Source organism: Peromyscus maniculatus, chromosome 21 (assembly GCF_049852395.1).
Source record: "Peromyscus maniculatus bairdii isolate BWxNUB_F1_BW_parent chromosome 21, HU_Pman_BW_mat_3.1, whole genome shotgun sequence".
Classification (NCBI taxonomy): Eukaryota; Metazoa; Chordata; class Mammalia; order Rodentia; family Cricetidae; genus Peromyscus; species Peromyscus maniculatus.
This window is the reverse complement of record NC_134872.1, coordinates 33,255,851-33,279,439: the sequence shown is the minus strand read 5'-3', so window position 1 is coordinate 33,279,439 and position 23,589 is coordinate 33,255,851. Positions and strand designations below refer to the sequence as shown.

Genomic DNA, 23,589 nt, shown 5'->3' with positions numbered 1-23,589 from the left:
TACTCTTTGTAAATACCAACCTTTGTCCTAAATCAGAAATAAATGAGTCATTCTTTTCTCTGCTCTCCTGTCCCCGGGAATTCACAAGGAATTGATCCCAATGCTCCCTTATGGACTAACATCTCTAAGAAGTTGGTGAGGTGTTTGCATATAACACCATAACTCATCTTCAGATCATGTGCGACACACTGTGATAAAAGAGGTATGCAAATAGTTGTTTTGTCTAGAACAGTGGCGAGGAGGAGTCTGTATTTGTTCAGTTCAGACCCTGCTGGGGACTTCTGACTATTTCCTGGGTTGGTTGGCTGAATGCAGAAATGCAAAACCCTCACCTGTCAGATCACCGGTACCTGTGAAATTTAGACCAATGCTCCATTCCACCAGGATTCCAATATCTGACTCTTCTCTCTCTTTCTTCTTGCTCTAGGCTGTAGTGTCTTACTAGGGAGCTGTGCAAATGCATGGCTGCCAGAGAGACAGGACAAGAATGTGAGTGATAAATCACAAAACCCAGCTAGCCACTCCAAAGAAAGATTTCTCCCCATGATTCAAGGGCCTTAGAGATCCTTCAACATCAAATGAAAAGATGCAGCCAGTAGACAGAAAATGAAAGCCACCCAAGCGCTGGAGGGTGCCCTTGCAGCCACTTCTGTCCAGGTTCCGAGTTTCTCTCCACGATGGTCTGTAACAGCACATCCATCGGGACTTACGAACATCTGCTGCAGAATGTGAGCAATGCTTTGGACCCCGGGGCCACCCCACTGTCCGCACCACTCAGGATCTCACTGGCAATAACGATGCTGCTGATGATCGTGGTAGGATTCCTCGGGAACACGGTGGTCTGCATCATCGTGTATCAGAGGCCCGCCATGCGTTCAGCCATCAACCTGCTGCTGGCCACCTTGGCCTTCTCTGACATCATGCTGTCCTTATGCTGCATGCCTTTCACGGCCATCACCCTCATCACTGTCCGCTGGCACTTCGGGGACCACTTTTGTCGCCTCTCAGCTACACTCTATTGGTTTTTTGTCCTAGAGGGCGTGGCCATCCTGCTCATCATAAGCGTGGACCGCTTTCTCATCATCGTGCAGCGTCAGGACAAGCTGAACCCACGCAGGGCCAAGGTGATCATCGCAGCCTCCTGGGTGCTGTCTTTCTGCATCTCTGCGCCCTCCTTCACCGGCTGGACGTTCATGGAGGTGCCGGCTCGGGCCCCACAGTGCGTTCTGGGCTACACTGAGTTCCCAGCCGAACGCGCCTACGTGGTGATGCTGGTGGTGGCAGTGTTCTTCGCGCCCTTCGGCGTCATGCTGTGCTCCTATCTGTGCATCCTCAACACGGTGCGGAAGAACGCCGTCCGCGTGCACAACCAGTCAGACAGCCTGGACCTCAGACAGCTGACCAGGGCTGGCCTGAGACGGCTCCGGCGGCAGCAGCAGCAGGTCAGCCTGGACCTGAGCTTCAAAACCAAGGCCTTCACCACCATCCTCATCCTCTTCGTGGGCTTTTCGCTGTGCTGGCTGCCCCACTCAGTCTACAGCCTGCTGTCTGCGTTCAGTCGGCGGTTCTATTACAGCGCCTCCTTCTACACCACCAGCACGTGTGTCCTGTGGCTCAGTTACCTCAAGTCTGTCTTCAACCCCATCGTCTACTGCTGGAGGATCAAGAAATTCCGCGAGGCCTGCATAGAGTTGCTTCCCCAAACTTTCCAAATCCTCCCTAAAGTGCCTGAGCGGATCCAGAGGAAAATCCAGCCGAGCACCGTCTATGTGTGCAATGAAAACCAATCGGCCGTCTAGGGAGCGGTCAGAGCGGGCCAGCAGACCACTCCAAAGGGTCCCTGCTCAGACCCTGCTCCCTGGCTTTTAGTTGTCTGCGTTTGTAGTGACGACACAAGCACAAAGGTACTCATTTGTTTCCAGGTGATCTGTGGCTTTCAACTTTCCGATTTCCGTAAGACGAATAATGATTATTTTTCTCTCTCAGAAAAAAATAAAATAAAACCATATATAGTTCTAATGGGAGATGGGGCTTGCAGGAGCTGGCCAGAAAATGAGAGGATGAGGTGAAGCAGAAAGTGAAGCGGGCTGAGGGTGGGGCAAGAGGAGGATCTATCAAAAAGAGCACATCACGTTCATCCCAGCCCCCATGCCACATGCTCAAGAGAGGCCCCTGGTGGCAGATCGTGGTGCCCTTGTTGGGTAGAATGCCAGCGTATCTGAAGGGCCTGGGTATGGCGCAGAGGTCTCCATACATGTTCAACTGTGTGTTTCCAATCATGAAAACTTGTCCTTTCTGGAAAGGAGTGGAGCTCACATTAAGATGTTCTTGAGATCCACAGTATGACAGGAGGTGTGTGTATGGGGGGGGGGGGGGTGGCGGTGACAGTGGCCCAAAGCTCAAAATGTACTTTGTGACAGCTTAACTGAAATGAGAAGTCCACCTGGATCCTTGGGCGTGTGCCCACCCCTCACACATCCAGCTAGCCTGACAGTCTCTATCCCTCTGTCCCTGTCCATGCGTTGGCCACCTTGTTTTCATCCTTTCCAGTGTGCTAAGAACATACTAGTGTTACTCGTCCACTGGGCAAGTATTTGTAGTGACTTGCTCTCAGAAGCAAGAGCAACCAGTGACTTAGCTTTGTTTACACATCTCCTCTGGACAACCCAGAGCCTTGTGAGGCACCAAATCCACATCAGCACCAGAACTGCTACAGGAACAGAACAGACACCCCCCTCCCCAAAGCTGGACTTACACCCATCCATCTCTGTTCCTCCTACCTCACTCATTGCCCACTGCTGCCGACAAATCCTCTTGCCCAGGACCCGATTCTGGGGGTGAAGCTCCTTCAAGGAGACATTTTGCTTATAGCCTATGCTTGCCACTATGCTCATTGGCCATCCATATTGACCAAGAGCTTCTGGTGTAGGAAGGTGAGTTCTGACCGTTCAGGACACAGCAGTGGGTCCATTGAGCTCTCTTTACACTGTCAGACCTGAAGAGAGGGAGAAATGAAGAAAACAGGATTCCAGGTCTGACTCTATCAGGGACCAGTCAGTAATCTTGTTCATTTTATCATCTGTCAGCCTCAGTTTACCCATTTGTCAAAGGAGGAAACAAATCTCCATGACTTCAGTCTCCTTGAGTCTACACTTGATGGTAGCCAAAAAAAAAAGCTGAGAAGAGATAAGTCCCCTTGATTCTAAACTGGAAGTTTTTCTGCCTGAAATCACCAGATCCCTTGCATTTATTTATTCATCCATATGATGGGCATGTATTAAGTAAGTGCCTGTTGGATGAAATGTAATGTGCAAATGCCAGTGACAAAAAAAAAAAAAAAAAGGCTGGAATGCACCCAAAACTGGTTGTCTGATTTCTCTCAGGAGTGTGAGAACTCAGCCCAAGAGCACAGAAGTTCCGGTTGGCTTCATTTTTTCATTTCTTTCCGACTTGTACTCAGAGGCCAGCCCCCTACTCTCCTACCCTCTTCCTGTGGTAGTGGTGATGGAGGCAGCGAAGGAAGGTGCAGTGTGCAAAAGAACCTAACTTACGTTAACCTCAGCCCAGGGGAGGGTCTGCCAAGACAGTGACTGACCAGTTTTCATCAGCCAAGAGGGAAAGAGAGGGAGACAATGGGGCTGGTGTGTAGTTTATTAAGGCTGGTGCCACCAACTCTGTCCCTCTCCCAGTGCCCCAGCAAGGCTAGGGTTGGCCTCAGCTTCCATGGGTCAAGTTCACAGGGCCCAATGGTGCCCAAGAGAATTGCCAGACTACTGTGGGGGGCAAGCCTATGGGCACCTCCCCTCCAGTGGTATTTTAGAGAATTTTTATTCAGGAACCTTGAGCAAAGAGAAATCACAAAACTGAATGAAGGTACCAAAATTTACATCAATGTGTGTTATATGATATATGTTGGATAGTAATATATATGTTTCAAAGTAATAATTTTGTATATATTTTAAATAAAGTATTATGGCTCTTTCAGTGTATAAAATCATGTTTTTGCCAATACACTTCTTTTTTTGGTATCAAAGCTACTATTATAAGCCTGGAATCCTGTGCCCAATACCTATTTATCAGGCTGTTCAGGCTACACCTTTGCAAATACAAACTATGCAAATACAGGCATTATGGTTCCAGAAGCTGGAATGTCTAAGATCAAGAAACCAGCAGATTTAGTGTCTGGAAAGGACCACTCTATTGACTCACAGAAGGTGCCCTTGTGGCTATGTTGTCACATGGTGGAAGCAGAAGGGGAGGGGCCTCGTGCGTGCATGCGCGCATGCGGTGTATATGTATGTGTGCATGATCATGTGTGTTCACTTGTGTATGCATATGTGTGTGTGAGTGTGCATAGGAAGGCCAGAGGTTGACATCATCTGTGTTCTCCACATAAAAAAAAAATAGAATAAAGATGCTAATCCTATTCAGGAGAGTGGAGCCCTCACAACCCAACCGCCTCCCCATGGTCCCATCTCTTAACACTGTCACACTGGTGTGAAGTTGCAACATCAGAACTTGGAGAAAACATGTTATAACTGCAGCCATTCCAAAGACACAATGGCCTCCCCACGGTGGACAGCCTGTGAGTAACCAGCAAGGCTGGCAAAACTGAAGTGGATGGGACGCTGAGGAGGTGACAGTGAGAGACTGTTGGAGCCACGAGTGACTCAGTGCAGAGGCTGTTGCTGGTTTTTTTGTTTTTGTTTTTGTTTTTAAACATGCTTCTGGTGAGTGAATGAGCAGCTTGTCTTAACACTGACTGCAGCTGGCCACCTCCATTGTAGGCTCGGAGTTACTCCTTTTGTAAAGGAACTTCCATTTCCTGAGATTGAGAGTAAATGCGGAGTCCCGGTGTCCTTCACTAAGGCTCACAGGGCACGTGCTGCTTCGCTTTGGAATCATTCATCTGTTTCTCGTTCTCTTTGGCCCCCGGTTTAGCCAGGTCCTGGGATTTCTGGGATCTGTGACGTCAGAGCAACTACATCCATGATTTTTTTTTTTTTCTGTCAAGGCCTGGGGAAGAGAAAGAAACCTCTGAGCCATAGGAATAACTGATTCCCATCCCTTGACGATGCCTGGGCCACATGGAAGAGCCTCAGACATGAGACACAAAGTCATATCCTCAAAGAGTCCAGGAACCAATTCCCTATAGATACCTACATTTAGATATCTCTTAGATAAAGTGCTGTGATATTCAAAGAACCAACGCACACACTCCTGGGTACTTTGAAGCATTTGTAGATGACTTAAAACCAAATGATGCACATACTGTACAGGTACACAACATACTACACTTTTTTTTTTTTAAGAAATGAGAGGGGGAAATCAGTACATATTTAGTACAAAGGATTTTTTTTCAAGTATTTTTCATCCCTAGGTGGTTGGCTCCATGCATGTAGAATCCAAGGATATTGTTCTAATTATAATGAATAGTTATAAAGAGGCTATCACCCTTTTCAGTTTTCGCATGTATTGGTGTGTATGTGGTAGAGAAGGGGAGCAGCATGTGTGTGTGGAAGTTAAAGGACAGTTGGTGGAGTTGGTTATCTTCTTCTACCACGTGGGTCCGGGTAACCGAAGTGGAGTTGTCGGGCTTGGGGACAGGCATCTTCACCCCAGGAGCTGTCTCACCAGCCCCCCTCTTTTCATCTCCCCTCTTGGTCCCCACAGCTGGAGTAAAATAATTCAAGCGAAGGTTCTAGGGCTGGAGCAAGGGCTTGGCTAGTAAGAGTACTTACTGCTCTTGCAGGGGACCCAGCTTCGGCTCCCAGCATCCACACGGTGACTTACAGGGGTCCTTAACTCCAGTTCCAGGGGCTCCTGCGCCTCCATCAGGCCTCTGCAGGCATCAGGTACACACATAGTGTACGTACATATACGTGAAGGCAAGAAACTCACACACATCAATAAAAATAAATAAATATTAAAAAAAACAAAACAGCAAAGTCCTAACAACGTTGTGAGCATTAAAACGAGCAATGGAAATCCAGGTCAGTGTCTCCTAATTGCCAACACTTTGTGTATTTTTCCCCCTGCACAACTCACAGAACAGCCTTCTTGGGACTGAGGTCAGGACTGAGTTCAGTTCAGGACTAAGTGCAGTTGCTCAGCTCTCCCATGCTCAGGCAGTGGGCACCGCCATCCCCACCCTCTGTCCTTAGAAAGGGGCTTGACACCCTGCACTCAGGCCTGAACCCTGCAGAAACTTTAGTAATGTGGAGGAAGTACTCCAGACGACGACAGCCTGGATCCGGGGGCTGCTCACTCCCTGTATCATTCTGAGTAAGTAGGAGAGCACCCAGACCCCATGACTCTTATCTTGGAAATAAAGGGAATCTTCCCAGGCACAAAGCCTTGGTGACTAGCAAGCAAAGGGTGAGGTGTAGCTGGTAGAGCATGATTGTCTAGCAATCTTGAGGTCCTAGCTTCCACCCCCAGGCCCATCAAAATAAACAAACAAATAGAAATTACATATTTATAGAATAGAGAGCCCAAGGAAGGCCTGGATTTGGAGGGGATCCCCAGGCACGGGGATTTGGAGACCATAATTGTTTCAGATGGACTGGGCACCTGCTTCCTATCAGCTTGTCCTATTTGTGGGCTAGAGTAGAAAATGGTTAGAGAAACAGGCTGCTGAATTTTCCTGAACTAAAATAAAACAGAAACGGCTCTCCAATTAGAGGAGCATCTGGCTGAATTCAGTTTGGTACTGTCTACCTGGAGGTGACATCAGATTCCACAAGTTGGGGGCTGAGTCCCTAAGACTAGACAACCCCCTCCACACATTTCAGGTAACCAAGCAAAAAGTAGCTGAAGTGCATAATGGCCCATAAACCAGAGTTCCCACAATGCCCTGCGAGGTGTGATTAATTTGGTGCAGCTGCTCACAGAACCCAGGGAACCATTTTGCTCCCGCTTATCTTTATATTACAGAGGAAACTGCAAAGGGTACAGATGGGCAGGTAGGTGGGAGAAATGAGGAGGATGAGGCCTGGAGGGAGGAGCACTGTGCCTTTCCGCCCTCTCCAAGGTATAACCCTGTGGCAAAACTTCATCAGGCAGCTCCCAGAAGCCCGTCTGCACCCATCCTCTGGGTTTCTATGGAGGCTTCCGTACATGGCCATGACCAATGACACCACCAGCCATCTGTGGGCAACTCTCCTCTCATCGGGGCTTAGCGTGGGGTTGAAAAGTTCCTTTCTTCTCGACTGCACAGCCCGTCCTGGTGGCCAGCGACACTTGGAAGCAACCTTGGAAGCCCTAGCCACAGACAGGCACACCCAAAGGAAATGACTGATCTGAGAATCCCAGAGTATGTATGCCAGAACTAGGGACAGACCCCCCACAACATATATTTGTTACGTTACGTCATAGTCCCCTCCCTCACGTGGCTGAAGATTTCAAAGCGTTAATGGACTTAAAAGGGAAAAGTCCGCTATAGGGCCTCAGCTGTGCCCCTTTACTCCATATAAATTTCTACTGGGTCATGAGCCAGTCTGTAGCTAGAGTTTTCCTGTCTTGCTCATAGTCAGGACAAATCTCTGTCACCCACCAGTCCCACAGCCACTCAGACCCAACCAAGTAAACACAGAGACTTATATTGCTTATAAACTGTATGGCCGTGGCAGGCTTCTTGCTAACTGTTCTTATTGTTTAAATTAATCCATTTCCATAAATCTACACCTTGCCATGTGGCTCCTGGCTTACCGGCATCTTTCACATGCTGCTTGTCATGGGGGCAGCTGACAGTGACTCTCTCCACCTTCCTGTTCTCTCAATTCTCCTCTCTGTTAGTCCTGCCTATACTTCATGCCTGGCCACTGGCCAATCAGTGTTTTATTTATTGACCAATCAGAGCAATTTGACATGCAGACCATCCCACAGCACCAGTCCTATGGGGCTGATGGGAAGAACAGCGTGGACAATGAGTGCAACATCATCCCTACAGCTTCATGTGCGCACCTGCTCTTCTGAGGGCTGTTCTGAAGCCTATTGCACGCATGGGAAACCAGGGAGGCAGAGTGAGATGGGAGCCATCATCTAGGTGACTCGTAGGGCTGATAATAGCGAAGAGAACCAGCACTTAAGCACTTTGGGAAAGCAGACATTAATTACCAAACAGCTAGGCACACTGATTGTCACTCAGGCTGTTCCTTTTGACTAGTTCCCCATTATCCTCTTCCTACTTATGGTCTTCGTAGTGTGGGCTAGCCAGGGCTGCAAACACTTTGTGGTCCAGCATACGAGGGCGGGGCAGGTGTGGAGAAGCATGTGTGACAAGTGTTTTCCACATAACCTGTTCTCCATGGGCACACAACCAAGGGCAGTCCCAAAGAAGGCTAAGAACTGGAGTGCTTTCTTGTGAGGCTATATGCCTAACGATAGTTGGCTACCCCTGGAAGAAAAGCGGGGGGGATTCAGTGGATTCCTCAGCATATCTGCCAATGAGCCACCCAGTTTAAAAATAAATGAGAGATTCCGGAACGCATAGGAATTCTAAAGTCCAAAACACGAATTTCATACATGAGCCTTTGTTCTCAAAAAATAAGCATAACTGTATTCCATCGATTGAAGAAGGTGGGCTCTCTTTTTACCCCCAGCCCTCAAAAGATATAGTCTTACGTGTAGTGGCATCAACTGCACAGATTTACGCTGTGAGGAGGAGAAAGGGGGCCATAGTAAACTTCTCAGACACACAATGGGAGACATAAAAGTGAAAGTGAAAGTTTGTAGCCACATAGGGATGAACTTCACTAACATAAATACAAAAAAGAAAAAAGAAAAAATGAATGCAAAGCTAGTTGACAGAACTCTAAGACTCTGACTATGTTGTAGGAAAGGGTTAGTTCAAAGCTAGCTGCTCTGTGGGAGAAGAATGGTTGCTGCAGACAGAGTGCATAGTGGGCTGACCAGCCCGCCATGGTAATCTCAACATTTAAGGAAAGGTTTGGGGACCCTTGCTGGTGTCTCAGTGTCTGGATTTTATACTGATAACAGACAATGTGAATGCAAATGCATGGGGGGTGTCATTCTGGGCAAGTGTCGCAGGTTACTGCAGCAGAGAGTCCCGGACTTCCTCATCCTCCCAGCCCTTCACCCCGAGAAAGCTAAGGACAAGACCCTCTGGGAAGAGGAGAGGTGCCAGAGAAAGGCAGGGTCAAAGAGGGGACAGAGGAGACAGCTTCACCAGAGGGCCACTCTACAGCTTCATCAACCTGTGTTAGTTTCATAGGAACAGAAAGAGGGTTTTTTTTGTTTTTTTTTTTTGGTTTGGCTGGTTGGTTTTGTTTTTTGGTTTTTTTTTTTTTTTTGGTTTTTTTTTTTTTTTTTGGTTTTTTCAAGACAGGGTTTCTTTGTGTAGCTTTGCGACTTTCCTGGAGCTCACTTGGTAGCCCAGCCTGGCCTCGAACTCACAGAGATCCGCCTGGCTCTGCCTCCCGAGTGCTGGGATTAAAGGCGTGCGCCACCAACGCCCGGCTGTTTTGTTTTGTTTTGTTTTTTTTTTTTAATGAGAAGAGCTCAAATCTAATGGCAGTTGTCATGGTTCATCCTCACTGTTAACTGGACCGGAGTCAGAGTCTCCTGGGAGACATGCTTTTTGGTGTGTCTGTGAAAGTGATTTGAGAGAGGATAAACTGAGGCAGGAGGACGCTGCCTGAATGTGGATGGCCCATGCTGTGAGCTGGGCCCAGGACTAATGAAAACGGAGAGTCAGCTGAGTACATGAATCTCCTGTGCCCTATCCACGTCCTGAGTCACCCAGATGTGGCCAAGCAGCCTTCTACTAATGCTGCCATGGCAGAAGGCCACTCCCATCACCATGATGGACTACACCCTCAAAGCATGAGCCAGAATAAAATGGTTGTCTCTTAAGTCGCTTCTCCCTGATACTCCAGTCCAGCCTCCCTCAATGTGTAAGTAAACACCTGCAGATCCCCATGGCCCAATTAGGAAGAACAAATTACTTCCCTTATAGCTCCATGTTCCATCTCTACCCCCTTTGCCGCTGCCTCCGGCATCCACTGCCCATTTGCCAAGCACTCCCTAGGAAAAAAAAAATGACCAAGCTCATTTAGCATTTTTATCGGAAAGGCTTGCTGTTCCTTATGCACGGTCCTTGGGGGAATATATTTCCAGTTTCCTCCCTCATTGAAATGCTGCTGCCATAGTTCTCCATTTCGAGACTTTGCAGTGGTATCAGGGAGCCTTTGAATGCTTTATTACACCATGAAGAGAGGTCACTGCTCACCATGAAAGACAAGCAAGCTGAACACTTTAGAAAATGCGTAAGGAAAAGTGGAAAGCTTTAAAAAAGAAAAGAAAAAAATGCTTTCAATGGTGAACAGAGTAAGGGAGAAACATTATCTGATACTCAGAGCTTTTCTCCCTCAAGGCTTCCAGATTGCCTCCGGGATTTGATGGATCTACCAGAGAAAGTACTATTGAGAAAGCACCTTTCCCCATGCACAGACCTTTGGGGTGTGTGTTGCTGGGGGGAAGGGTGTTGTGGCCACTCTTGGGTTTCTCCCCGCCAAGCATACACAAGTGCTCCTGACTGCCTTCCACATTCCCCAGAGGATGCACTCCATACTTTCTAAATCAGTCACACGTCATCCGAGGCTGCAGCTGACATGTCCTCTTTTCCATGTCATCTAGTGCTCAGACTGCAATTTATAAGGAAAGGGATGTATTAAGGCTTGTGGTTCTGAAGACCGGGAAAGCCAAAAGCATTGTTACAAGCATGGATTTGAGTCCCAGAGGGCACCTGCTGGAGTTTCTGGGTTGGGTTTTTTATTTTTTTCTTCTTTGCCTCCCAAGACGAATAATTACACCAGAGACCCATGCCTAGAAACAGAAATAGAGACAGGAATGGAAAAACACTCCCTAGAATGAGTTTGTGAGCTGGGAAAGACATACGTTCAAAATCACTGGACTGTGAAGCTCATGACCTTTATAGGTCATTTACATAGCATCCACATCTTTTTATTATGGGACTTCTTGTATCAGCCAATTCTTAACCACCCTCCTGCTCTCCACACACATATAATAGCTTTTTAGCTCACTTTCTCTTCTCTCTCTCTCTCTCTCTCTCTCTCTCTCTCTCTCTCTCTCTCTCTCTCTCTCTCTCTCTCTCTCTCTCTCTCTCCTCTAAGTAATATAATAAGCACCCTGGCAAGGCCACAATGGGCTGGGAACAGCTGACCTCTTCTGTCCATTGTGGACAAAGCAGCTCATTTTCCAGTATTTACGTAAACAGAAAACATTTGAAAATGACAACAGCAGGAGCAAATTAAGCTCACACAGGACAGACAGTGCCCTGCCTGCTTCTCGTGTTCACTCGCGTGAAATTACAGTGACGGGGCAGAGATAATGATGAGCTTACGGGATGCTCTCCCATTCGGCGTGCCCGGCCTCTATAATTAGATAACCTTTGCTGCGGACTATTCCGTAGAGATTACCCAGGACACGGGCCTGCAACGCAGGTGTGCAGATATGTCAGGAGATCTGCAGTTCCAGGCTCCCCATGGCGGCAGAACAAGGAAACAGGCTGGCTTTAACTTCCTCAGATACTGTTCCTCAGCTCATAGCCATGGAGAAATGGAACACCAGCTCTTCCCATCCCATCCCCACCATTTACACTCTTCAAAAGGTCACCTTGCTCCCCCAATGAGTGAGGCAGAGAAATGCCTCTCCCCTCTCCCCCATCTTGGCCAGTTCATCAAGCTGTCAGCACCCATAGATGTCAATCAACATCATGGAGTAGTGGTGACCCACTCAAAGGTAAAAATGGGGGTCATGATAACTTCAGAAATTCTCCAAGGAGGGACATAAGCAAGGATCTGAGAATGGGGCATCTTCCCTCCCCACAAGACTAGATGGCTGTATATAGAGAGAGGTTAGGGAAAAGTAAGGGAAGCATATCGTTCATTAGGAGATCTACTGTGAAACATACCTCTGCCTGTTTTGTCATATACCGAGACCTGTAGGCACCTGCCCCTGCTCTCCTTCCCTATAGATGTTAGTCTGGCTCTTGTTTCAGAATAGGCTTTGCACACACCTTTGTAGATAAGTAAGTGTCACATCATAGGTGGGTGATGGGGAGTCTTTGTTGACAAACTTCTTGTGCTGAGTTTAAACCCATTCTTAAGGGCCTACACCAGACTACACACTAGCTTTGCTTACTGGTGTGTTTTAGTCACTTGCCCCAGACAACAGGTGGAAGACATTTAGATGAGTTAATAGAAAGTTATCTTTTACATGTTCTGGATATAGGAAATAGAAATCCTAGTTCTAATACAATCTAATGATTTCTAATCTAATGAATTCTAGTATTAAAAAAAAATATACACACACACACACATACATACAAACTGACTGCACACACACACATTGTTGGTAGCACACTATTTAAAGCCATGAAATTGCTTTTTAAAAGGCAATTGTGATACATGCACACTACAATAGGCAAGTGAATGCAGTCACGGAAGAGAACTGCATGGTTTGACTTCTTTGAGCTACTCTGGCATCGTCAGAATCACAGGAACAGGAAGAAGAGTGTGGTTGCTAGGGCTGGGGAAGGGGAGATGGAAAGCTATTATACCCCATGAACACAGAATCTCAGGGATCATGAAAAGGTGGGGATGGATGACGATAATGATTGTATTACAATGTGACTATACTCGTGCCATGGGATGGTACCATTAAAAGTGGCTACAGAGGCTGAGAGATGGCTCAGATGTTAATAGCATCCACTGCTCTTCTAGAGGACCAGGGTTCACCAGCTCACAACTGTGTGCACCTCTGGTTCCAAGGAGATTTGGCATCCTGTTCTGGACTTCTCAAGTACCACACACATGTGGCACCTAGACATACCTGCAAGCAAACATCTATACACAGAAAATAAAAATAAAAAAATATCTTTTAAAAAGTGGTTGCAGGGGCCTGGAGAGACATTTCAGTAGTTAAGCATACAGGCTCTCCTTCAGAGGACCCAGGTTCAATTTTCAGCACCACATGGCAGCTCATAATCATTCTAACTCCAGTCCCAGGGGTCCCAGTGGCTTCTTCTGGCCTCTGTGGGCACTGCATGAATGTGGTGCTCAGACATACAAGCAGGCAAAATAATTATACACATAAAATAAAAAAAAAAATAACATGGAAAGGGAAAGTGGTTACAGGGTTGGTATAATGGCTCAGTGGTTGAAAACTGATTCTTGCCAAACCTAATGATCTGAGTCCAGCTGTGGGATAATGTTTTTTTACACTGGTTTAATAAAATGCTGATTGGCCAGTAGCCAGGCAGGAAGTATAGGCGGGATAAGCAGACAAGGAGAATTCTGGGAAGAGGAATGCTGAGTCAGGAGACACCAGCCTGCCATCCAGGAAGCGGCAAGTAATGGCACATAGGTAAAGCCACGAAACATGTGGCAACATATAGATGAACAGAAATGCGCTGAGTTTAAGTGTAAGAGCTAGTCAGTGGTAGGCCTGAGCTAATGGCCGAGCAGTTTTAATTAATATAAGCCTCTATGTGTTTACTTGGGTCTGAGTGGCTGCAGACTGGACAGGACACAGGAAAACTCAGCTACACAAATCAGTCCCCAGGACCTATCTGATGAAGGAGAATTGACCCCCTTGAGTTGTCCTCTGATTTCTAGATGTGTGTGGTTGCAAAACCTGCCCTGCCCTGCCCCCTACCCCCGCCACACACAAAATAGATGAAAAAATATTAGTTTGCAATGATCATTTTTATGGGGTGTATGTTTACGGTTTAAAAGAGGAGCACTCTTTAAATGTAGTCACATTGGAAACATAGTAACAGTTATTGCTTTCCTTTGGGGCATAACAGTGATTTCTTGACGTGGTTTATTCATATAAAATAAATATACTCTGGTAAATTATTTGAAGTCAAAGAAACTGTTTTCAGAGGTGTGCATTATTATGCAAATAACCAAGGAAACGCTTCCTTGTCCTCTAATTCCCAAGAAAGCAAAAGTTTGCATCTGGTTATACATATTTATAAGCTTCAGTCAATGGTGGTCTGTAACTCAGCAATGTATTGAAATAATTTAGAATGGATTTGGGGGGTTTTCCTGTAACATCCTGACTACAGGGGAAGAAGTGAAGGACAGTAGGCAGCGTGGCTCCCCTAAGTCTACCATGTGCATCAGCTGACCCAGGTAACTCACAAATGTTTGTGTGGACCCCTTGAGGGGGAGGCAGGGCAAGTCAGCTTAATTGGAGGCAATGATGAAAACCAGGTCACTTTAGCTCATATTCCTGAGAGTAAGCTGGGATTTGTCTGCTGAGCTTAGAAGAACAGGAACGGAATCTGAAGGGGAAACTTACTGTCTCAAGTAAGAGAAATGGAAAATGTTCTGTAGAGAAAGACGGCCATAGTGGTGAAGGACTCAAAGATGCCAGAGAGAAATCAGACTGCTTCTGAGCAGACTGGAGGACAGGAGCAACTGAGAACCAGATAGCTAGAACCCACGTGGACAGCTGTGGGGTCACTTTCCTGGGCAGTGACCATGTAGTGAGGTATAGCAGTACTGACATCCCACTGAGACAGTCACATCCACAGCCATGCTGCCGAAGCAGGAGTTTCTGTGCTGGGTGTTACCGGGGCTCCTCAAGCCCTGGAGGGCAGCATTGAGTGCTGAAGGCTGAATCATGGCCCATTACCTTTCCCCGATTCCCTTGCTCAGAAAGTTAACCCCTGAAGAGACCCCAGATGCTACCCAGCTCTATCCCTGATCATGGATGAGACCCCAAGGTCTAAGGGACGTGACTGTGTCCAGGTGGAGTATCAGAGGCAGCCGCACCCAGGTCTCCTGGTAGCTAGCATCTTTTTGGTGAAGTCTCACTTGCTCCAGTCGCTGTGTGTTGCTCTCTAATTCTTTCTTGCCACGTGATCTCATTTAGCTAATTTACAACTCTAGGCTGCAGACTGAATTATAGCTATTTGTTTCCCTTCCCTGGTTGCAAGCTAAAGAAAAGCAGGCATCATTAATTCAGCGCTTTTCTCCAAACAGCATGTTAACAAGCTTTTAGATGGCGCTCCAGCCACTGAGCTTTTCTGAGAAGGTGAAAAGGTCTCTGGTCCATATGGTCTAGATTCTTGTAGGTTTTCATTTCGAACGCTAAGGTTGACAGATCCGCTAGGAGCAAATGGGGTATTAGTTAATATCTAATTACTCCTAACACAAGTCATAGCCCATTTAACTGAGGCAGACACCAGTCTTTGCCTCCACAAGACACATTTAGGACAATTTACTTTTTTCTCTGCCACTCGGCCTTGTCACTTATCTTTGTAGTAGTTCTACAATTTGGTGGGAATGCAGTCTCTTCTTCTCAGGCTAGCCTCCAGGTTAGCCTCCACCATCCTTTGTTTCCTTTCTGTTAAATCTGCTAATAACACAAGGATACCAGTGTATAAAAGAGGAAAGAATATCCCAGTTGTGACCTCACTTCTCTGAAAGCAGCACCCATGGTAGTTTGAGTAACAAAGGAATTTGCAGGCAGGGGGTCGTCTTGTTGGCCTGGTACCCAGCTAAAATCACCAGAACAACATCTCAGTTTCCTCTTGGAAATCTGAGGCACGGCATCTTGCCTCACTCCTCTGATGAGATTTACCTGGCCATGTGATAGAGGGTTAGAAGAGTCAGAATGTTGATTGTAGTAACAAATCCCTCCTCCCCTTTGCTCAGAGATGGAGCAGTGCCCCGATGCAAGCCCATGAGAGCATACTGCCATTCAACAGGATTGCTCAATGGCCTGTTGTGAACACTTTGGGGAAGGGGGTTAATTTGAAAAAAAAAAAAAATTGGTACATGCCAGTGTACCATTTCAGGGAGGGGGTGCATAGAGGCAAGAGGATAGTCTCAGGTATCCTGCTGTACCATTCTCTATTCCCGTGAAGACAGAGGGGGATCTCTCACTGAACCTGGAGCAATACTGTCTCTGCCTTTCCATACCTCTGGCCTTACAGGCCCACTACTCTTGCTTTCAACATGGGTTCTGGGATCACAGATCAGGTTCTCATGTTTGCAGCAAGCATTCTTACCCAACGGGGCATCTCTTTACCCCATGAAAGTAGAATATCAAAGGCAAGGTTTGCTTATATTCCTGGAATGTGTTCAGGGTTAGGAACGCAGGAGCATAGGGCATAAGAGCATTCGGCTCCAAAGAGAATGAACCAAGTCATCCAAAATCTTGGTGCATAACTGTTCACCTGAACTCAGTGGGTGTACAGGAGTGCCCTAAGAATCTGCAGGAGACAAATACTGAGGTGGAACAGTTAAAATCCAGCCAAGCCACAGCTGAGCCTAAGGAGCAGCTGCAGCTAGCTGCTGTAGGTACTTGCCTGGGCACAAGGAAAAGTCAGAGTGAAACTGGATTCTAGAACTCCTTACAACGGAGCAGCATTATGTAGAAATTTTATTTTATTTTTTTTTAAAAAATGACAAAACAAGAAGAAAGAATTAGAAGAATTTTAATAAAATCAACAAGTTTACATTTGTACATCTTGTGGATTTGGGACCGACTGAGAGGCGAAGGAAGCTGTGAGGTCAGAGGTTCCCGTGGGAAAGCAAGCAGGAAGCAGGGGCTGTCCCAGCTGCGCGACAGGTGCCGTGGGACAGTGTGACCCAGCACCCACTTCTCTGTGCTCCAGTGGTGTCAAGCACGGCTCATGAAGCCTCTCTCTCTGCTCTGTGTTCACACCCGGTGCCCACAGCCTAGGTGGCAGGCCTACATTAACACCTGGTACGCAACAGCAGATAAACAGTTCCCCAAATGAAATATGAGTGTGAACCGATCTCGGCCCATGCCGCTCTAACTAGGATGGCTGCCCGGGGCCCAAAGGGAGGGAGAAGGCCCGAGCTGGCATTACACCACTCATTGGACCGACAAGTCACAGGCGGTGAGAGGACCACGTGTTCATCTTTAAAACGGGATTTGAGAAACGGCCCTTGGGAGAGTGTGGGTAAGGTGAGGAAATAGGATTTGTAACATGGGAGGTGATTCTCTGCCTTGCAGAACTGTTTGCTTTAAAGGATTTGGTGGGGGTTGGACTGTTCAACTTTGTCAGCCAATACTCAGAGAAGAGACTGGTGTCCCCAGGTTTGGGAGTGAGCAGTCTTAAGCCCTTCCTGAGACCACACCCATCTTGTGCCGGGAGAATAGTGCTTTCAGGTTTGACATTACTCACGGGGCAACTTGTTCTTTGAGGGTTAAAATGCCAATCCATAGACTGTAATGACACACAGTGAGAAGAGTGTTCTCAGTCATCCTTGGGACACAGTGGTGTTGCAAGGAGACTTCATTTATTCTTAGACACTCAACACACGCAGGGAAAAGGGTGTCAGTCCCCTGAACAGTGACAGATGCTTTTACTTCCTGGCTTACTCAGGATCCCAAAAGGAAAAGAAATACACTGATCATTCTAAGTACAGGAAGCATTCTGTAAAGAGTGGACAGTGAGGGAAGGTCTGGCAGGTGTGTGTGGGGGTGTGTGCTCTGGGGCCATCCTGTCAGCCCATGAGATGCTTCTTGTCAGGTATCATCGTAGAGGGTGTGCTGTCTGTCCTGGGGATGGCTGGGTGATGTGGAAGAGGGCAGTGAAGGGGCAAGAGCTGCAGCTTGTCTGTGACATGACACAGACACACCAAGTCTAGTTGGTCACGGATGAGACCTTTCCCTTGAGGATTCAGGAAAGCTCAGGGCAAGCATAGAAAGTGCTGGCAGATCAGGTGGCCTGGCCAGACTGCCACCCAAGGTCCTGCAGAAACACCTGCGGGAAGAACGGGCGAGCAGCTCGGCCGGCTACAGGGCGGAGGCCAACGCCAGCCTCTCCTGGAAGGCTCATCGGTTTTACTCATCACATTTCCCTTTGCATTTCCCAAGTATTCAGTAGGAGGTACATTTTAATGAGGAAAGAGATCTCTGTAATGACTATGACTGAGGAAATTCCAAATGAGAGAAAACTACAGATAGTATGAATTCAAACCAAAACATGTAGTTGTGTATGCCCATCAAGGTGTTTCCAGTCAAGTGCATGGAAACAAACCTGTCCCTGGGCCATCATACAACCTGGGCCCCCCTTTCTGTTGCAGTCTTGAGGATGGGCAAAGCAGCTTCCCACTTAGATCTCTTTTCCCCCTTACGTGTGTGTGTGTGTGTGTGTGTGTGTGTGTGTGTGTGTGTGTGTGTGTGTGTGTGTGTGTGTGTGTTCTCTCCTTCCACTTGAGGGGGACTGAATTCAGGCTGTCAGGCTTGGTGGCAAGTGCCTTTACCCACTGAGTCATTTCACCACCCCGCCTGCTTCAAGCTTTCTCTGTTTCCACACAGATCTCTGTGTGCTAGGCAGTCAGGAGCATGGGACTTCACACAAGTGAGTGTTTAAGTCAACAAGACAGAGGGGTTCTGAGGTTGACAAGTGGATGGGAAGAACAGAAACTATGTCCACCTTAGGGGCAGATGCGGAGCCTACGTGAAGAGCACACCTCCTCATAAGGCGAGGTGCCCACCTCAGGACTCTGCACCCTGGACACTCACCTGAGCTAGGTGGACCTCATCTCCAGACCCCACCTGTGTCCAGATCACCCAGGCTACACTGCCTGCTTTTCAAAGTTGGCTTGTGCTTTGGATGACTGTAACCTCCTGGACGGGTAGTCTCTGGCCTGTCACAATTCTCAGGGTTTCAGGCCTTTTCCATTTACATTCACACAAAGAACAATCAGTGGTTAGGAGCCCTCATTTCACAGGGATGGCGTTTCCCTGGCACCTGGGTGCCTTCCCTTTGTTCTGGCTGGCACAAAGCAGGTTGGAAAAGAGCTCAGAATCCCCTTTGCAGCCTGGAACCATGCTCTTCAAGTCCGAGTACCAGGGCTGGGTGTGCTGGGGGTCGTGTGTCTGCTGGCAGCACAGTGGGTGTGCACGAGCCCTCCGTTTGGGTATCTGACAAACACAGGCTCACCGAAAGGGTTCTGGCAGAGCTGGCAAAGTTTTTTCTCTGAGAGCCGGACTGCGCTTCCCTTCAGCTTCATCTGCAAACAGAAAGCAAGAGTGAGGAGGCTGCTGAGCCAGGGTGGACGCACGTCCTGCTGTGGACTATGACCGTCGACAGGACTGCGCCACATCAACTTCTTGACATAGCACATGAGGAATGCAATGACCATTCTTTTTGTTTGTTTGTTTTTTGAGACAGGGTGTCTCTGTGTAGCTTTTGGAGTCTGTCCTGGAACTCACTCTATAGCCCAGGCTGGCCTTGAACTCACAGAGATCCGCCTGCCTCTGCCTCCCGAGTGCTGGAATTAAAGGAGTGTGCCACCACCGCCAGCACGGAACCATTCTTAATGAGCAGACAGAGAAAGTGGCAGAGTTGCTTTCCTTTTATTTTTAAAGATTTATTTATTCATTCTTATATGTCTATGTGTGTGGCTGCATGAGTTTACATGCATCACATGTCTTCAGAAGCCAGAAAAGATCATCAGACCACTGGGACTGGAGCTGTGAGCCACCGTGTGGGTGCTGAGAACTGAACCCTGGTCCTCTGCCAGAGCAGTAAACACCCTTAATCTCTGAGTCATCTACCTCTCCAGCCCCTGGAGTTAGTTTTCTTACAGTAACCACTGTGTGTCTAGAAAATTCTACACAAACTCCTCCCTTCAGCAATGTCAAGGCACTGACTGTCTTAAGCCCGGACTGTCACAAAGTCATGGCTATCAGAGCTGAGTGGGACCAAGCAAGACCCTCATTTGCAAATAAAAAGCAGGACTCAAATCAGGGACTTGGTCACAGTCACTCAATTAGTGGCACATCCCCACATCACAATTTCCTTTTTTGGAAGTCAGTAAGAAACAGCACCTGTCACTATCGGCCCTAGTCTGATCATGAAGACTTGAGTTGCATAAGTTAAGGTTTCTTTATACAAGCTGTCAGTCTGGGCAAGTAAGTCCACTGACAGGGTAAGCAGCACCTCAGGGAATTCTCCTGCACCAACTAGTATCCTCAACATGCAGCCCTGAAGCCTGTCAGGGTTGGCACTAGGAAAACACAGATAAAGGTCCCTGCCCTCAAAATCTAAAAGTAAGAGAGGAAGTTGTCAATGCACATACAAGGGATGTGGGTAGGCAAAAGACTTAAAGCTTAAGGCTTTGAGGTGGAGAAAAACAGGCAAGTCAAATGCTGACTGGGTATTCACAGAGAAAAAGGTCAAATACTGCAGGTGGTGGGGTCAGCATGTGCCAAGGATGGAAGGTAAGACAGCATGCTACATGGCCAGGACATGTATGTGCTGGGAGTCAAGAAGGAATTAGAAAGACAAGAGGTGAGACTGAGTCTCCCAGACCACAGGTTCTTAAGGAAGACCTCTGTGTGGGAAAAGAACATGATTCCTGCTCTTCAGCCAGCCACGTGGGGTTTCCAGAAATGGAACTCATCTTGGAGAAGAGAATGTGAGTTTCTGAACTGGCCTAGGAGATACTTCTGGGCTCTTTTGTCAGAAGGCTCAGTTTTCTCCTCTGTGCAGTACAGAGGACACCAGAAGACACCACACATGATGCCATAAAGTGCTCCAAAAGGCATAAAGAATGTGTCTGGGGAGCATCACTATTCAGACACTACTAGCCTTCCCTATACATTCTCCCTGGTTTTGTTTGAGACAGGGTCTTGCACTGAAGCCTAGACTGGTCTGGAACTTACTGTGCACCCAGGATGACCTTGAGGTCCTGACCATTTTCCTGGCCCAGCCTCTTAGGTGCTGGGATTATAGTAAATGAGCACACGCCACTTCTACACACTCTCATGATTACCAGTGTCCCAATGGAAAATGTCTCACTGATGCTGCCCGCCAGTGCAGCCTCTGCCTCTGCCTCTGCCTCTGCTCACACAGAGTTCTGTATCTTGGTGGAAACAATCAATACGTGTAGAGTGGAAATAAGAACTAACCAAGACCATGTTATCACAGGTGAAAAACTCACCTCTCATGCAATATGGGCTCACAGAGAAGCAAGCTGGCATGGAGGCTGGGCACTCACCTTATCATACATGTAAATCAGGTTTTCTGATCTGGCCAGGCCAAGAGCCACCTGTGTGGTCCTCCTGGCATGGATGCTGTCCCTCATAGCCCCCGTGAGGAACGGGCAGAGAAGCTGCACCGACCAGGTGTCAGGCAGCAGCTGGAGAACCTGGGTGGCGTCAAATTCCCTGGCGTGGTGGTTCAGCAAGTCCACAGCAGCCACAGTCAGCTCATGGGCAGAGGGGCCTGCGCGGAGGTACATGGCAAGCAGTGTGTGGAAGAGGCGCTGACGGCAGGCTGCGTCCTGACCCTCGGAGCCCCACAGGCAGTAGTCTTCAGCAGCAGAGAAGTCCCCCATCTCATGCACCAGGATGTGCAGGGCCTTCTCGTGCTCGCCCAGCTTCCCGTGGAGGATGGCGCTTTCCATGGGCAGGCCGGCACCCTGGATCTTCTCTGTCAGACAAAATTGGCACTCAGTAACAGACTGGGCTGGCTGGCTGCACTCACCTGCTTGTTCCTGCAGCCTCAGCAAGAGCAGGCTATCTGGCTACTTAGACATTGCTAAATACTGCCACCTAGGTGGCTGAGGGAGGTGGCTCCTTGGATTTTCCTCTGGTGACTCAGAATCATAGAAATACTGAAGACAGACTCCACTGCTGACATTCAGGAAATAAACCAACGGGGTGAGTCTGGTCTCAAACGGCCCCTCAACATCACTGGCTCCTGGTCTGCAGTTAACCTAGCATCACTCTGTCTTCCCAGGAGGATATCTTACAGCTAACACACACAGGGGATCAGCTGTCCCTCCCTCTGTGTTCAGGGTACTGTAATGTTTTCAAGTTACGTATGCTTAAGATCACCTCCAGAGGACTTAGGATATAGTGTAAATGTGGCTGACTATAAGGCTATGATATTTAGGGGGAAATATTTTCAAACCACACTTGGTTGAATCTGCAGATGCAGAACCCATGGATAAAACCCAAATATCCACTTTACTCAAAAGACCATGTTCAACCCCTTTATTCCAATTAAAAATATGCTTCACTGAAAGGAACAAGGTATTTTTAAAAAATCTTGTCTGTATTATCCAATGAGTTTCTGGAACAGAAATAAAAACTTTTCCTTGTCCCCCCTGCAGTTAAGCTTCCAGAAAATGACACAGCCCTGGGGCAGTGTCAGTGCTGATCAAGGCTCTCCCTTAGTGGGCTGATGGGCTGAGTCTCACGACCAAGGTCACTTTGCTCCCCTGCGGGCTGTGAAATAGGGGACAACACAAAATCTTTCCCTGCCACAATGGGCTATTCCCAGGACAACTCTCAGTTGAGGGCCAAGGTTCATACTAAACGATAGGCACTGGTATCTATCTGGAACTTGGTCACCATGGGCTGCTCCTCAGGCCTGATGCCCCAGGCAGATATTACCAGCCTGGGGGTAAAGGGCTGGCTGTACAGCCCGTGTCAAATACAGCAGCAGCTAGACACCACGGCACACATGCCCCACCATTCTCCTCACAGTGGAAGGGCAGGAAGTAATTACTGGGAGGCTGCCGTATCTAAGGCCCAGACAGCGGTACAAAGGTAGGAGGCAGGAGCTACACAGGTTCTCTGCTCAGACGACAACATCTTCCTGAAGGGCTGAGCACTGCGGACCTGGGAAACCCATGGGGGTTCACATGACCCCGGCAGGGACACTGACTGATGAAGGTACTGAGATCATTAGAAGGACCCGAATCCTTGATCCAACTTTAAAGCTCAGTCTAAAACTCATCAGGTCAGCTCTGAGGAAAAGGGGCTCAAGGAAGCACCTCATGAGACCCAAAGGTTGTACTTTGGGACAATGGCTTCCTGTCCCAGCCCCGAAGAAGTCTCTCACTGGGATACAATCTCATGCTCACCTTTCAACAAGTGGATGTGGTAAGAGTCAGACTTCTGGAGCAGCCTCCGGAGTTTGACCTGAGTCTCAGTGGCTTCTACGTCCTTGTGGCCAGTGGCCGCCCTCTGCCGCAGGACTTCTTCCAGGTAGAGGATGGCCAGGTGGGTGTGGTACTCTTGTTTCTGTAGAAATCAGGGATGCATCAGCCACAGTGTTTACATGAGAGAGGCCATGGTAGATTCTCAAACACAGTGGGCAGGCACCATCAGGGCACTGGAAAACTCCCAGGAACCCCAACACAGAGGGAGGGGTTACAGTCAGGTTGCTACAGTTTGGATGTTGAATGTGCCCCCAAAGCCCATGTGTTAAAGAATATCCATGGGCTGCTACTGGAGGGTAGGGGTGGGACTTGGAAGGGATGGAGCCAATGGGAAGGAGTGGGACCAGGACAGGGACAGTGGAATGTTAACAAATGCCTGGCCCTGACCTCTTGACTTTCCGGCCACAGCACTGCCCTCTTCTGCCAAGATGCTTTATCAAAAGGAATGGGACGACCTGCCCAGATTGAAAGCTCTAGGGTTGTGGGGCAAAAGAAGCCTCTGTTCTTCCTAAGTTAATTGTCATGATGATGGAAAGATGACTAACACACGTGGGGGACACACGAAGGGTTACTTTTCATTCTGGGGGGCAAA

General features: G+C 48.0%; 2 protein-coding genes across 5 annotated transcripts in view; one reads left to right on the top strand and one right to left on the bottom strand.

Moving 5' to 3' along the window:
- Gpr45 (G protein-coupled receptor 45) overlaps nt 1-2,003 on the top strand; it is a 92,499-nt gene extending 90,496 nt beyond the window's left edge. Inside the window, exon 2 of the mRNA XM_076557335.1 lies at nt 428-2,003. Coding sequence (XP_076413450.1) covers nt 678-1,799 — 1,122 coding nt within the window. The 5' untranslated portion in view covers nt 428-677 and the 3' untranslated portion in view covers nt 1,800-2,003. The remainder of the gene's footprint in view (nt 1-427) is intronic.
- Nucleotides 2,004-16,482: 14,479 nt separating this feature from the next.
- The window catches only part of Tgfbrap1 (transforming growth factor beta receptor associated protein 1), a 53,298-nt gene continuing 46,191 nt past the window's right edge, over nt 16,483-23,589 (bottom strand). For all 4 annotated transcript variants that reach the window (XM_006986060.4, XM_076557333.1, XM_016004667.3 and 1 more), the window contains 3 exons: nt 22,920-23,079; nt 21,045-21,478; nt 16,483-19,052 (listed from right to left, as the gene is read on the bottom strand). In XM_006986060.4, the coding sequence (XP_006986122.1) occupies nt 18,876-19,052; nt 21,045-21,478; nt 22,920-23,079 (771 nt within the window). In that variant the 3' untranslated portion in view covers nt 16,483-18,875. The remainder of the gene's footprint in view (nt 19,053-21,044; nt 21,479-22,919; nt 23,080-23,589) is intronic.